Source organism: Varroa jacobsoni, unplaced genomic scaffold (genome assembly GCF_002532875.2).
Source record: "Varroa jacobsoni isolate VJ856 unplaced genomic scaffold, vjacob_1.0 contig01856, whole genome shotgun sequence".
NCBI classification, from domain to species: domain Eukaryota; kingdom Metazoa; phylum Arthropoda; class Arachnida; order Mesostigmata; family Varroidae; genus Varroa; species Varroa jacobsoni.
The window spans coordinates 1-17,251 of NW_019214711.1; the positions used below are offsets into that span (position 1 = coordinate 1).

Genomic DNA, 17,251 nt, shown 5'->3' on the forward strand with positions numbered 1-17,251 from the left:
TATGAAAAGCAGAAATCCATGCGGACAGAGACACACAAGTTTATTACGGCAGTAAGGGCAGAAGTGGCGGCAAAAGAACTCTACACAAAAAACATAGACAGGAGACCCTTCCCTGCATCACATCCAGTTGGACGGGAGAAGCAAATAGTTGAAACTGGAGCAGAAGAACAAGGAACGAGGAGTGAAAATCTAAATAGTTAATCGCAGTAGACAAAGCAGCCACAATAAAGGGCGACACTAAAAGAGCAAAAATCAATAAAGGAAACTTCCGCTTGTACTCAAATTGACTCCCAGTAGAATACGCAGGTAGGAAATTTGAGACAAAGATTAGCAGGAAACAAAATTAGATAAACTAAAATGATGGCGTTGACGTTAGTGGTGATAACAACCAAAAGGAACAACAACAACAACCAAACTGAGAGAAGAGTTGCGAAGACCGCCTGTTTTTGTGGATGGTATGCGTGCACACGTGGCTACCCCGGTATAGGCGTGTTTATGTGCGTGTTTGGCGTGCGCTTGATTTGTGTTTGATGTGTCATTGTGCGTCAGTGTGATGGCTAGATGTGTGAGAAAATGTTGGTTTGAACCGAGTGTTTTGATGGTATCGTGGTATGAACGTTTTGCTTATCCATCTTCTGTTGTGCCTGCGGGGCAAAAGCAGAATAAAGGTTAAAGCTGAACCTGCGGAGGACGAGGGAAATGATTAACGACAAGTAGCGCCCAGTTAGCAAGATCCGAAACTCAGGCCGGCGAGGCAATGTCACCACGTCTGCCCTGTAATAATTTTTCTTCGGCCAGAAATGTAATTTATTCGCTTAATTGTTTTACGATGACATGGGAAGACATGAGAGAAAAAGTGTGGAAATATAAGGTGGAAGCGACGTCAAGAAAATAGTAAAATAAGGAGGGACAACTAAGAGCTAAATAATAATTATAATAATAAATAGATATAAAAATAACAGTGGAAGAGCGAGCGAACGAGAGAAAAACAAATGTGCGAAAATGAGAGCAAGTACAGCGAGAAAAAGGGAACGAAAAGATACGAAAGAAAATGTTATCAAAAGCAATTATTTGCTTAAATAATAAAATCTAAAAATAACACTTTATTACAAAAAAAATATATGAAACCTATTTTTTGTTCTTTTTATAGCGGTATAGTTAGTTCACATTGTTCATTTATGTCGAATTCTGATACGAATGTACCTAAAAGCTAAAGAACCGTTAAATATTTAGTAAAATCAGTAATCAATAATATCAATTAGAGCAAACAACAAGTGGAATTTTTTACGTCAACCAGCAAGGATCCTGAAAAGAAGCCACACAATTTGTCTGTGCGTACAAGCAGGAGAGAAGCTGTTGAAACGTCGGTTCGCCTAGCGCGGATGTCGCATCTGTCCTTGAGATGATCGGCGTATTGATGAGCTTTTCACGTTCGGTTGTATTACACCTAAGGGGCTATTAACAAGCGTTGGACTATAACAAAAGAGTTGTTCAACATCTTCGTTATACCTGAATTCAATGTCCTGGCCTATTTCCAAACCAAAGATCTCTACATGCCGCGAAGACCTGTTAAATACTACTGCGTGAAATCAATTTCCTTTAGCGTGAACAACTACTGGTCACAGTTCTTGTTTTTTTGCGACCCGTGGACAAACAAATAAATTTTGCTCATGGTCCTCTTTGTCAGACGCTACGGTGACACACAATACGACACTGCACTTAAAACCAATTTATAGTTAAAATTACGTTTTCTGAAAATGCATTTTGCCATAGCATTCGTACTCTGCTAAAGTACTATTTTATATAAAGATTTTTAGATGGTTTAGAAATTGATTCGCGTTATTCCAACTTTAGTATACGAAGTCACGACAATTATTGTATTAATAACTGTGACATGGCTTCAAAATTTAAGAAAAATATGTGCGCTTTTCACCTTTGAAAAGTCGTATGGAACAATTCGAAATGAATATAAATGCATTATGTTTGCATAAATCTTTATTTTGTTAGACATTCATTTAGCAGGCGTTCCCATTTGCGGTCTCTTAATCACCTGGAACCTACATAAAATATAAAATGCATAAAACGAGATAGAAATAAGCTGTTGCTATACATTTTACGTAACTAAATGTTGATAGCGGTTTAGATCATTTCATTTTAAATTAAATAGACCGAGAAGAAATAGTCATTTGATTTTAACTAATGCCTATTTGCCTAAAGGCGTGTGCCAATATAATTAGGTTCCAAATCTGACTTAAATTACGCCGAGTTTCAAACCTCCATAGATATTCTTAATTTTATGTTCAGTATAGCCATTAAGCGTTGCTTTAGGCCGCTGACACTCTGAAAATCGTTGGTGAAAAAAATAGGTCTACGTTTGGTCTTGCAACTATATCATTTTGCATGTCCCCAATTTTAGTAAGTAAATTATTTTTCATCTGGAAGCAGTTAACAGACCCTTAAGCTGCACAACAGCTTACAGAGCGAAATCTCCGCTGGTTTCGCATAACTTATCTTAATCGCTTATTTAATCTCTGGTCAATTATTGAAATCAATTATCCATATAACTATAAGTTAGTTTATAAAATGTGTATAAAAAAGTATAGCATATTCATAGCCAGAATTATCAATAATGGATTGGTAAACTTTGATCGGCACTAGCTTTCCCAGCGTTGCGGCCCATTGCCTAAACATGCATTTGTCAATGAGTGCTTTTTTTTCATTTATAAGCTTCATTTTTTATTCTAACCAAAAGCAAGCTCGTACTCTGTCAAAGTCTCTTGAAATTCAGTACCTGTCTGGACGTAAACTCTGTTTGGTTTTTGTTTACCAACAAAAGGCGAAGCTTCTATTCAAAGCGAAAGCATAAGACCAGCTGAGTAACGCTGAAGGCAACCCGGCTTTGAATATCGTTCTCCAAGCTGACTGGTTATCTCTTGACGCTTTTTCATGTCATTGTTTTGTGGTCTTCGTATATTAAAGATGCCACGTCCTTTTAAGTATGTCATTGTCACAAAGTCCGAGTAAAAGTTCGAGTTCTCCAAGGAAAAGATCCCCGCGTAAACTTATCCCACGACCGGTAAAGCGCAAATCTGTCTCAAGCAGCTCAGAGTCAAACCAGGTCCCTAAGACACTACATCATTTTTTTGCGAAACAAACAGCGAAGGCCAAGGCAACAAAGATTCTGCGGAGTAACGGAGATACGTCAAGCAAAGCTCTTGTTATTGGTGATAGTGACAGTGATGAGAAGAGTAAGAAGCTCGGTAAACATTTGGCGCGGAAACTTTTTTCACCCAGTCCGACGAAGAGAACGAACGTAGCACAAGGAAGTGGTGATGAACTATCGCAAGAGGCAACTTCGACAATATCAAGCGAAGTTTTAACAGAAGACCGAGTTCCTAATCGGGAAAGTGACGCATGTGAATCGAACAGCCAAGATGCACCACGAAGCGACACAAAGCTTCTCGTAGAAATTATATCTCCTTTGAAAGAGCCCAATGTGGAGCTGGTAGACGATGACACCGACGAGGTTATGGGCCGTCTTCCAGAACCTGAAACATCTACTTCGAAACGAGCTACGCAAAATTACGAAGCTCAAACATTTCGGCACGCCTATGAAAAGGCTATCAAAAAGGAGCTTTTTAGTTATAAGGATAAAAAATTATTGTCAAGTTTCTTCGTTCTTAACGAAGGTGCACAGGAACTCTGGCTTCGGCTATATCAGAGAAAGCACCAATGGATTCTACGGTCAAGAATTTCTTATAACATAGACCATATTGACTCACTGCTGAAGGAACTGGTCGAAGCTGGATTTCTCTATGATAAGACACATCTAAATGATCTGAAGATTTTGCTTGACCTTCTACCTCAAAAGAACGTCGTCGCGTTAGGCCGAACGTTTTGTGATCCAAAGAAGTGTACGACAAAGGCAGCAACAATTGAAGAGTTAATAATTCACGCTGGACGAAAAGACGCCTTGTTTGGCGCTCAACGAATTCGACATAACATTGTTAAGTGCGGACAGCAGCTTATAGAACAATGCTATTTCATCGAAGATTCTATCGCTGCCGCTGTCACTAGAATACTGACGCTCGTTTCTCTCGGAAGTCATTTTGACACATTCACAACTGCTGCGGATAAGAGTGACCACGGTGTGTGCAATCTATTTACTATCAGCCAATTTATGCGGGGAAATTATTTCTTCCCTGAATATACTGTTGTCGATATAGTTCCCACACTGTTTTCCAACCCCGAAGAGTTTGCTTTGTACTGTGATGCGCGTCAGTATGTATTTCGGCTATCAAAGCTGACAGAGACTCAGAAATGGGATACGGCACTCACTAAATTTGAAGAAGCATACAAGTGGTTTATGTCCTCCTGCACTAAAGAAAGATTTTCCAAGGACGCAGCTTTGCCAGGGTTTCTGCAACGTTTTTCTTACAGTTACTGCCTAATGCGATGCCTTGTGATCGGCGCAGAGATATTCGAACGCCACAAACGATATCAGGACGCCATTGATCTATATTATACAGTTCTATCGCAGACGTCTCTACAACAAAATAGGCGCGGAATGTATTGGATCAGACTTCTTCTTGATATTGATTCTCATTTAAAACTGCCAAGGAACTCTCTTTGTCTGGCTAGCATTGGGCTAAAAGATAGCATCGCCCCTCAACACATGTTTGATATATATACTAGAGCTAAGCGATTAGCAGAACGTTTCGAGATTTTTTTGCCTCAACTAGAGAGATTTACCCCACCGATCGAAGCCCCAATAGAAGTAATATATGGTCAACTTACTAAACGGGATATTATAGGTAGACGAAATGTATTTGCTACGGTGGATGAAATAGGCGAGAAGATTGTAGGCCCAGAGGCTGTCGCTATAGAGCATTATCTGCAACATGGTTATACAAACGGTGTGCACGGTGAGACCCGGAGTATACATATGCTTTTTGCCGTACTTTGCTGGGATGTACTTTTCGCGGAGCCTTTAGAGACGGAACCCGTTCCTCCAGCACCAAAAGGAATCGCTTTAACTCTGGAAGCTGAGTTGCAGGCGATTAAACACCTATTTAAGAAGGACGACGTCGTCAATATCAGCGACAACGATGACGAAGTGGATGCGTCTACTTCACCAGCGAAAAAGCGCCGTCGAGATCGACAATCAAAAAGGCCACCGCCAAAGAAGAAGAAGGTGGTACCTGTTGGAGTCCAGCTAATCCCTCATCGAGAATACTTCCGCCCAGATCTGTTCCCGAAGGAGGTAACATCACATCGTCGGAACGCATGGCTACAGAAAGCCTCGTATATAAATGAATTTCAATCGGGTCCACTTGACCTCGGCTATCCAGAGTTTTACCTAAACCGCAAGCGAGCTATAGATCAACATCTTGCGACACTGGAATCAATAACCTCAGACGAAATGGTTTCTATTGCTAAAAAGAATTACGTGCTACACAGCGGCCGCGTCAATCCACTCTTCAGTTGGGAGGTTCTCAGTGTGGATGAGGTGACCTCATTGGTTGCTTGCATCCCTGTTACCGTTATTGTGGCTATTTGCCGTCAGTTACTCGTCGACTTTCGGTTTTATCGTTCCGGCTTTCCTGACATAATTCTCTGGAATGAAAAGACGCGGCGTTGGAAGGTAGTTGAAGTCAAGGGTCCTGGCGATATCTTGTCAACGAAACAACGTTATTGGATGCACCTATTACTGTCCCTTGGGGTAGACTGTGCTACCTGCCGCATTGTTTCGGTGCATAGCAGAAAAATTCGCATCTGACCCGCCAAAATCCGCAACTGATTAACCGAGAGAAGTTTGTTTTCTCATAACTTTCTCCATTGCCATTTTTTACTGCATATTTATATAGGTGTCCGTACATATTCGCACATGTGGGGCACGTTATAACTTTTAGCTAGCTTTTCTTTCTCGAAAACCTATTAGAGTATTAATATTGCAGCTCTGTAGCCGAGTGGTGTATTAGGTATATTCGGCTAGCTTTGTCGCCCTTTGAGGGTGGTGTGGTATTGAGGTAGCCAAAATAAGCTCGCCCGTTCGTAAACAATTATTCATAAAAACTGGTCATTTTAATGGGTCTGTGTAATACAGGTATATACATCTGAATACGTTTCATTTCTGACATTTCTTATACATCAAATATATACGAACCTATAATTTTTGGGCGTTCTTATTAAAGTATCTAAAATTATCTACTAGTCATTCTTACAGTGCTCTTATTCGTAGAGAATATAAAATAATGTAATAAATAGTGTGTAAAGGGTTAAGGGATTCTAAATCATCGACAAGTGAATCAAAATTCGCGCTTCTTCAATATACATTCAGCGCCATCTATAAATCCCGATGTAAGAGAGAATGAAGCGGTGGCAGGATATGCCAAATTTGTTGGCTCGTATTACAGGATATTCCAGCACAAGAGGATACAAGTAAAGCACAATTGCAGAGTCACGTAAGATAGTAACTATCTAACCTGGCATATATAGCAATTCTTACGAACACAGTATATCGTTGAAATTTCACAAGTTATCACGCTCTAGTATCCGTAAATATCGGTTACAAAAAGCAAATCAATTTTTTAGGTATCAGTAACACTACATAAAATATACGGATGTGTTCGTCAGTGTGCAACATTTGTTAAACGTATTCAAGGTATTCTATCCCGTCTTCTACTTGACCTGTTCGCATTGCTTGAAGTGAGTCCCACTTCCTTTGATGGAAAATCTGTAAAGCAACAATAGACAGTCATAATGGGGCCGGTTATTAAAAAAGCAGCTGAGGGTTCGTTGTGGAAAATGTAGCAGGTTTTATTTACAGTCCATCAGAAATAACGTAGTGCACAACTATTACCACAATCGGTTGAAAACGGATCGCTTGAAAACCAATTAAATACTTTTTCAGCTAAATATCTTCTCTGCAAAAAAAGAGGATTCGATGATAAACAAGAGTACTCTTTTGTGATTTGATATACAGCTTCATTCAAAAGCCACTGTAGAAAGTAGATAGCACACAGTTTACTGTTTTCTTTAGAGAGTATTCTACTGCTAAATAGATCCTGACTTAATATCGTCTTTCAGTTGTCACTAAATTACATTGTAGTTGAAAGTCAGAACTAGGAATTTGATCGGTAGGTGCCTAATTAGAACGAGTGGTTTATCCTAAAACGCGCACCTATAACTTGAACAAGCTCTGATAGATCATGGAGGATACCTTGCGTTATTCGTAGACGTCATTGAAGCTAAGCGGGTACTGCTAAAGCTGCGTCGGATGACCTTTTCACATACTAAACGCGATTTTACGATATTCTCTGTTGAATTTTGTCTGATTTACCTTTTATTACTACGCTCAGGGCACGATAATATATTCATCCTAGTTATTTTACGACGCAATTGAATGGCTAGTTTGACTAAATTGACTTAGTATAAAAAAATGGAAAGAATTTTTCAGACAACTGCGCACCGACAACGGCTAAGGTGAGCTAACCATGAGGAAATGAGGTCTTTTTGAAACAACGCAGTGCTTGTACTGTGTGTGTCTACAGAATTTTACATTTTTTTATTTGGCGCTAGGTTTTCTATTTTGTAGATATCATAGCATAACGAATATGTATTGCACTTAGTATTCAATAGAATTGCTGCCGCGAATTATGGTTACTGGATCACTGACCTTGATAATGAATAGGCGAACCTGGACGGACTGGGCAACATTCGTAGCATCGAAACAGCATTATAAATTATTTAATTACTCTAATATAGATTAATCCAATGGGCTTCCGCCGAGCTTAATACAGACACGAACTGAAAAAAGCGAGTTGTAGTTTTGCCGTGCTGGAATATCAGAGAACCCTCTAATCATCTTTGAAAGTGATTTTTTTAAAGCTCTAGGGCTTAAGCCCGGACACCCATTGTATAATAATAATAATAATAAAATGCAAATGAACATCAGAGGCTGTGAATGCACAGTTGCTAATACATCTCGTAAATACGCTTCATTTTTCACATTTTGCTAAAAGATAAAACTAATAGTGCCATATGAAACAATATAGGGACCAAGAGAATGTCGTCAGTTTTGTTACTTATGCAAGCATCACATCTATAACATTCGCTGACCTTTGCTTGTGGTCATTCAGGCTTATGCACTTCTTCGTGACTCATACCGTACAGACGCGCTGGACGTTGCTCAATACTATTATATGATTTTCGCTGTTTCATTGCGAAAGCTAGCTTACACATACTCGGCCTAAACGCAACTTCTAAACCCGAATTTGCTGCAGCTGTTTTATCACCACATTGCACTGTCTTCGTTACTTCGTTACAATTATTTTTATTGTCCTATTATGCTATTTCATTGCTCTGTTATTACCCTATAGCCGTTGTCCCATTGTCCTGTCCTTATGATAGATTAGCCTAATCTTAGGCGCACGTCGTGATCTGGATTCGAATCCGAGGCAGCCGCCGGATGGAGTCTTTAGCGGCAATGCGGTACCATACGTACAACTTAAAACGTTTAGTTTCATTCAGTTTATTCATGTTATCCACTGCAACACACTTCCGTTAAAGGCTCCCATTAAGCCGTTATCTTTAACCTGTTATACTCTAATGTAGCCCGCTACCTCACACTGCAACTTCCAAATTCCGTGTAAATTTTAAGCCGCTCGGGTAAAAAAAACATTGAACACATTTTTTAGCGGCTCTATTGAGGAACTTATTTTAAGGCTCGACTTATTTCTCCAATTTTACGCCTCTTTCGCACATTTTCAGCCACTGTCGGTTTCTACTACTACTACTACTTTTCCTCCAATTTACATTGGAGTCTACGGTTACCACAAATCCGATGTTTTTCAGATGGGCCATTTTAAAACTAGTGAAGCCTTGTCAAACCGATATGCAAAAAAACACATAAATTGTCACAGCTATTTGGAAGATTGTCTGGCTATGTGCAAATGCTTACTTAAGAGTGTAGAATATATGCTGACAAGAACCTAATTTGTAAATCATTCTCCCATATAATGTTAAATTACATTTATTACGCATGGTAGAGGTCTTACTTGGGTGTGTTAGATTCAGAACGAATATGAATCGTATGACTTTGCTTTTGCTAACTAGCACATAACTATTCGAAATCGTCTTCTATACAGGCACTAGGCCACCTTAGAAATAATTGTAGAAGTGAATTTCAACGCTTCACTGCAGATCTAGGGTCATCCAGGCGGCAACTTGGTAATCCTGTTATATGTTGGAGCGTTTTTTGACAGCGCGCGTCTGCTGCTTGACAGGCATGCACACCTAAACGACACAGAGGCCTCTATGTGCTTTATTTTTGGTACACGTTTCTCCTATAGCTTTCTTTAGTGGTTCTTAAACGGATCTCTCACATTAATGAACTTGGGCAAAAGAAATCTTTACATATCGGTCCTGTTACTGGCTCTTATCACTTATCAACGAATGACATACGGGTGCCTCTATCTTGAAACAAAAGTAAATAATTTTATTTATTATTACTAATCTATATTTTTTTGTATTTAAATGGCATATGTCAGCGTGAATCACAAACTTTCACGTAATATACATATATACAGCTGGTTAAACAAATGATTCGTAAAATACCAAGGCTCTTTGCTCTACATAGTAGTCTGCTTTTCACTTTTCTTTTATGGCGAAACTTTAAAAAGAGACGGAGTAGCTGGCCAAGCTTTGTTGCATTAAAGCGTGTCAGTTATCCTCAAACAAAAATGGGTTAGTGTTGAATAATCCGTACGAAAAATTGCTTGGCATACACTGATTTCGTAGTAAAGGTTATGACTTGAAATTATTTTGAGATCAACAGGACCGACACTAACTGATATCTGCCTCGAAGGGCGTCTCGGAATCACACGGTTGGTACAAAGTACGATCTCTTTTTCCTTTAACGCTAAAGCGTTCAGCAGAAAACAGTTTAATAATTATAGTCTCCTTGAAAATATTCTTGTCTTACAGGCAACTCAATATACGCAATAATTAACCACAATAAACTTATATATATATAGCACATATATAGGCAATCTTTAGGTTTTCCAAATGCTTTCTAAGTTTCAAAATTATTTTTGCAAACTTAGTAGGACAACTAGTAGTACTGATGCGTCTTCAATTTCCCGCTTAACTTTCATAAAATTAGCTGATTTAAATGCTTATGGCTTTAGGCTCACCAAATAGCTCTGTCAACGAATTTTTCGTTTTAATAAATGTCATTTCACGCACATGATTGCAGAAAAATCTTTCTGGAGTTGGTACTGGCAGAAGATAGTGTTTTAAAGGAAAAAAAAGGAGCTTACTTAAGTCACTCAGATCGCAATACACCGAAATTCAAAAGTGAGCAGCACAAATGCAAAAAAACGAGTACCATTGCTACTTGCTTTTTGCTTTAATAAATAGGACGTCTGAGAGTCCGGATAGATAAATAGGAACTATTTCGTCACAGAATCCAGATGAGTCGTCGATAATTTCCCAACAGCTTTGTCTTGATATTCATTGCTCACTTACAGATAACAAAAACGCTATATTGCTCGCTTTCCGAAGCAATCTAAAATAACTTAGACGACTTACGTACTCTTATCTTTTGTGCTTTTGCAATGCCAGGTCGTCCCCCAATATGACTTAGCTCACATGGGTAATTCCGTTACACAAACAAGAAAGCGCGGATCACTATTCGATCGGGTCCAAACGCATCAAAAAACGACATCTAGAAACATTTTGAGTTATTCGGATTTCTCACAAAAAACACAGACAAGTGCTATCGAAACACGGTCGAAAACCACAACCTGTATTTGGCAACAGTAGTTGATATATTAATACGTCCAATTTTTTCCTTTAACTTTAATATATTTCTTAAGGCCATGAAATGTGAGATTAAACCAAGCTCTGATCCTACCTACTTGATGAAAAGGGAGAGGCAGCTGTCGAAACCTCTACATCGCAATGAGATAATGGACATCAACTAATGGGCAGGTCTCGATGCTTCTGTTATACAAATTTTTATTTGCTTCTTTGTATCAAGTTGCATGTGTATCCCTTTGGTAGGAGAAAGATAAAATGAGCCAGAAGCTGTTTTATTCATGGAGAGGTTGTTTACCTTGAACAATTCAAACAGTTTTGAAAATTATATTTCGATATACTGTATAAAATTTTAAATCACTGACTTTGCGTCTTTGTATCATTCTCTTATTAGCCAAAACATCTGTTTTACAACCACCCCTAGTGCTGCAAGCTACAAGCATGAAAAAACGCAAAAAAAAATAGAAGAATCGGATTATTTTTGTACTCTAAGGTTGTGTCAGAGATTCTAAACATGCATGCTTCATATTTAGAAAGCAGCTTCAGGTCCTCTTTTTTTTATTTATATAAATACTTGATCAAACCAATTTTTCTTCCTTTGACATATTTCAGAGGGGCTCGAAGCAAGGTAGGAACAGCTACCTAATGATTATGTTGTGTTCTTTTCAATCTCTATGTCGCCGGAATTCTCGGGCAAAAAGGCGGTGGTCAAACGCCGACTACTAACACTACTCGACTGGATAATGTCTATAGAGCTGCAATAAGCAAATAAAAAATCCCTCAGAAAATGTCAATCAGACCTACGTATGTATGACGAAAGGAGAAATCCTGCACCAGAAATATATGTAACTTGCCGGGTTTGACTCATCACTGGTGGACAAAGCCGATATCGGACTAAGAAGTAATAATTATGCTGTACTCACGGAAAGATTCGCACAGGGTGGCTCGACCGTGCCACAAATTGTACCACAAGTCGAGCTAGAAGTTGTTTTTAGATTCGCGTTTGGCACTCGCATTGTACAAAGTGGTCAATCCATGACTAAAACTATCTTTATCAAAAACTTGCTTTAAAACTAACTTTATCTTTACGAAAATAGGAAAAACACCAAATTCATGTAGTGATCTGTAAGTGAAGGTTTGTGATAAGCAGGAAATGTATGGTTTATTGCGACTGTTGTGTGTTATGCTTACGTTATAAATTATGCATCAACGTGTCATTTTTATATTTAATTAGAATGTTATGATTCGAATATTAAATTTAAAGTTGACATCTAGTTTTGTTTATACGCATTAAGAGCAAAATGCAGTAATAGTTACCAATGTTACTGTAGTAGTGAGGATGTCTCAACGAACACATTAACGATAATCATATATGCAACTCTCTAATGTAACCGCATAAAACTAACGAATTTCAATAAACGATTACTATAGTTAGCTTATCAGGTAGACTGCTGCTCACAAATTCAAGTCAATATAAAACTTGGCGTGAGTAGTCGTAAAGAAATGTGTAGACACGTATGGACGTTCCTTCGTCAATGTTTACGTCGAATCATTCAAATAGTTTTATATCGAAATATCGAATCTCCGGCAAGCTTTATTTTTTTGGTCTTTAGGTGGGACTCGTGGGATTCTTAACACTTCGCTTGTAAATGGCAGATACTGCACAGATTCATTAGATAATGAGTAAGTTAATGAGTAAAGAGATTATAGGATCAGCGATGGTTGTATTCGGGCATCGCGTAGTCGCTCACTGCGATGTTGTGTGGTTCAAATAGGGAATTGATGACCGCGTTGCAGAAGCCAGCCAGAGAGAGCTGAGTTGCTAAACAAGTGAGTGGGAACTCATTAAGTCACTATGTAAATGTAGCAATCTGTAAAAGGCCTTTCAGTTGCATTAGCAGCAATCTCATGCCCCTGAAGTTTCGCATGTGCGCTGTTAGAGCCTTCCAAAGCAAGAAAAGAGAACTTCGTGTTTGCTTCAGTATATCAAGAAAGCAACGTTGTATATCGTTCACCTTTTTCACTAGTTGTTCATTCATTTCTGATAGTCATCACTATGGATCTGCAAACACAAAAAATATGCGGGCAAATATGGAATTTTTCTTCGGTCATCTCGAAGGATGTTTATGGCGGCCAAAAACTATATATATAGTTTGTGGCATACACAAGTTGTGTCTTTCAAAACCAAATCTGGTTGTCCGGTCAGCTTTGTGATCTAGCCAATGGCTTCACATGTCAATGATGAATATGCCGCGGTACCTAGAAGTTTATTCGCAAGCAAGCTTTTCGGTCTTGCCACTGGTGAATAAAGTTTACAAAATAAGCTCCTCTAATCCAAGTTTAAAAAAAAATAATTCCTTTTTATAGAAGTAGTAGAAAAGAGGGATTGCAAGCGAGTAAGAAGAAGCCAGGTTATTCTAGGTTGCTATGGTATACCGTCAACTTCCATTGTTATAATAAATGCGGACGAAGTCCCTGTCATAGAGGTCCTGACGCGACGCCGAATCCTAGGTTAATCCAAATAATTGGCCCATGAGCTAAAACTCGCGTCCAAGAATAGGCGTTATTATCACAGCAAATCGCACAATGAGACGAATGAGCTTAGCGGGACCGATAGCCCTCGCATACATCGTGAGTCGCTACATGCTGTCATCGCCAAAATGCATATCAACGTAAAAACTATATATTAAGCAATCTTGTCCAAAAACTTTTGCACGCTTATCATAACTTAGGCTTCAAACAAAGAACTCTGTTCTTAGGCAAATCTTATATGGTGTGCTGGTACATCTTCTATGCTAACGGTATACCTGAAGCAGTGCGCCACGATTCAACGGGCACGAACTCGATATTCTATTTGAAAATATGAAGGATGGACTCGTTTGAACAGTGCCTAACCAATCTAAAAAAGCACACGAAATCGCTTTGCTAAAAACATCTCGTCATTCTTCAAGCGACAGCGGTCATCGAAGTGTTTTTAGAGCACCTAAGTGGACGCTCCTTATCCCTGAGCGTTCTGAGTTCTATCGCAATATGGCAGGCAGGCTCCTGCAAACATGGTTTTACCAACAAACTTTGTACCACCAGACTTCTAACAAGAGATTTCCCACATTGTTTTCTCAAGAAACCCACTGATGCTGCAGAGGACTGATATAGAATACTAGATTTACTAAGAGTGCCGGACTGGAACGTCCCCATGAGCACACGTCTGTGTATCTGAACAGAGACTATCCTAGCATATCTACGTCAAAGCATTCAGAAGCACAGGAGACTACAGGACATTCACATACTTCTCAAAGAAACTAAAGGTGAAGATGGCTATGACGGAAAAGCAGTCTCAAGCGATTGTGCTTGCCAGAGAAGCCATCAGGCGGACCAATGCTGCTGCCATTGTTGCGATTAAGGGAAATTAAGTCCATTACTGGCAAAGACTTAATGGATTACCTCTGTGACAACTCAACAGTCAACATGGTCTGATTTGTTGCAGCAAAATAGCAGATTTGCAGCTTGCCGTCTTTCAGAACATCTAGTCATCGACATAACTATACTTACCGTTATCCTGGATCTCATTTCATATCGTTAACCGTCAGAAGCAACAACAACAAATATGTCGAAAACTAAGCGCGCAGTGTTTTCGATCAACCTAACCTCAGTGTCTCCAATACGTCCGATATCATAGCCGTTAGGCTTTCTAGCTTTACGTCCGATATCATAGCCGTTAGCCTTTTTGTTAAACATATGTCTGACTGGCTTCCAGCCATCACGAAACGAAGTTTCTGTCTATGCCCGGGCGCGCACCTAGACCTAAACAAGTCCCTCATATTAACTAGCCAATACGTTGCGCACTAAGCTATCACGGGGACCTATCGATTTACCCTAACGTAATCTGTCGGCATCATCGTGCAGCAGTAATGTGCTTGCTTATTAAACATAGATACATGTCAGCTAACCAGGTGGTCTAGGTTCAAAACCAAGCGTCGATACATTTCATTTTGTGTCGGAAGCCGCAGTGCTCAATTAAGGCGATTATGGGCGTAAAAGTTAAAACAACTATTTCTTCTTCAAATAAATGTAAGTAGTACATTCACACCACTGCTAGTAAAAGAGCGATCGAAGTTAAAAAGCGCCACTAACCTGTCACCTGGTGTAAACCTCTATTAAGCTAGATAGAGCCTTGTGGAACTTCCTATCTTGATATATTCGATATTCAGTAATGTATCTCGAATAGCATTCGAGCGGTTTCATTGATTCACATGACTCCTTATTGTGCTTACACTGAATTTTCAACCCTGAGATGTTAAGGTTGGTTCAAAATAATAAAGGAGATTTTTTTCATAGGCTCCAATGTGAACGGAAGTTATAAAGTTAGGGTCAAAGATTAAGTTTAACAAGAAGTGACGCAGTAAAAAAACAGTGATTTATAAAATGGCTACGATATAAGATTGAAATATATTCATGTTTCGAGTTTTACGTCATGTAAATAGAGGAATATTTGAATTGGAGTAACTTTAAATTGGAAGCAAGGTAACGTAACTCGCGAAACAATCTGATCGAACCCCTGAAACCGACTACTGGCATAGCACAGCCTGGTAACGGAATGACTCACTCGAACGATGATACATTGGTTTACTAAATTCATTTGAAGGGAAAAATTAAACTAGAAAAGTTCAGCAAGATAACAAGGATGACTGTAACGGGTTAACAAGGTGATAATGAAGTTACAATAAGTTCCAGTTCAGACCTCGGGTTCCAGTCGAGTAAATCTTTACTCACCTCAAACTCGGTCAGAAAAATAACAGAATTGTGCTGGATAACATCGTATCTATGATAAGAAGGCCTTATAAAAATTTTAGCTTTTTTTTTTTATTAGTTTAGCGATTTAAGCTAATCATACTTCACCTGACTGAATTCAAAAGAGCTGTCTAGTGATATTGTTTATCAATCAATCATCAGTCAATCGAACTCATTTATCAAAAATATTGCCTGCCAACGACGTCCTGCTAAATCTACTAAAATTAATCACAGCGTTAATTTTTCTAAAAACGATAAATACAGCTTGGCTTATAGTCCTCTTAACTTATTTGTTTCTAAGAAGCTACGTAATGTAGCGGTCCTGTTCTTTCTAACTAGGCATGTATTCACAAAAGTCATCTGAATTGCTTTTATATATTTCTAGATACAAATGTATGTTGATAATTGAAACAAAGCTAGAAAATAGGGTCAGTTTTCTTTGAGAAAAGCGATGCCATAGGCTTTTTGACTCTGGCGTTTTACGCGATCGAATCTATAGTTAAGTTGCCAGCTGTTGTACCTTATGTATAGCAGTGGCCCTTATCAAAAACGACAAGATTGCTTATCGGTTTACTACTATAAGTAACAGGTTTAGCAGCGAGTCACGGGAGTATATAGCCTTGGTCCTCCACTGTAACGATGGATATAACAGAAATCGTTGGCTATTCCATCAGTTGGTGTTTGTCACGATGAAAGATCTTTTTTCGATCGCCTCTCTCCCTTAGCTAATAGGACTTCGAGCACTGTGTCTTACTTTTCTTACTTTTAAGTCTTACTTTTAAGCCGGTAGCAAATCAATCGTTCCGTACTCAGTACTAGGTATGGCCAACCCGGATTCCTTGGGCTTAACCGATTGCACTTACCATATACACATAGTGCTCTGTAAATACCTGCATTGCATCACTAATTAGTTCTGTTTGTATTAACAATGCCTCTTGTAATCGGCTCTACCAGAAGATTGATTTGTGTTAAAAATGACTTAATAAAAAGCACAGATGTGTACTATTAACAGAGATATAACTGAAAGTAGAAATTTGCAACTTAGCCTTTTGTTTTCTCATTATATTTTGTTTCAATTGAACCATCTGTTTGCATAACACAACGTTCTCGGTAAGTTCTAATGGTCGTAACCTTCTTCAGCCTTGTTCTAACGTAACCTTGTTCAGCAGGAATACAACATTGTTTCGACACGAGCCAACTTTGAAAGTCAACATATAGCAAAGATCTACTGTCCAAGTAAAGAATCGTATGCTAAATTATTTTTGAATTGATGTCTGTGTATGTCTATGGTTCATGAGGTGTACTCACCCCATACCCATTGATATTAAGTCTAGTTATTTACATTATTGTATAGATAAGATGCTAGGATTCGTTGCTTTCTTGTAGCAAATCATAAGGTAATTTTTCGATTGCGTTAAGTGAAAGAGATCTTGTCATTACTAGCTACAGACGCGTACTGAGGAATATCAGGTGGCACTCTAACAAACTTTCTATGAAAGTTTGTTATAGTCTATGACTGTTATTTCAATCTTTCAAGTTTTTCAGGGTGGGGCTTCGATTGGATGAAGTGGTTTATCGCAAATTTCCACAAAGTTCTTGCACAATCCCCGGTAATATTCGCCAAATCTGTTTGAGGAATAAG

General features: G+C 38.8%; 1 protein-coding gene and 1 long non-coding RNA gene across 2 annotated transcripts; one reads left to right on the forward strand and one right to left on the reverse strand.

The window, feature by feature from the left end:
- Positions 1–1,976: 1,976 nt before the first annotated feature.
- On the reverse strand, positions 1,977–12,107 carry LOC111272253 (uncharacterized). Its single transcript, XR_002687412.2, has 3 exons — positions 11,626–12,107; positions 6,691–6,736; positions 1,977–2,057 (listed from the first exon to the last, which is right to left on the reverse strand). It is a non-coding gene; the product is annotated as an uncharacterized LOC111272253 (long non-coding RNA).
- LOC111272248 (fanconi-associated nuclease 1-like) lies at positions 2,793–6,172 on the forward strand. The gene has a single exon (XM_022853569.2). It carries the CDS (start codon positions 2,999–3,001, stop codon positions 5,777–5,779), a length of 2,781 nt encoding a protein of 926 aa, XP_022709304.1. The 5' UTR covers positions 2,793–2,998; the 3' UTR covers positions 5,780–6,172.
- Positions 12,108–17,251: the final 5,144 nt, after the last annotated feature.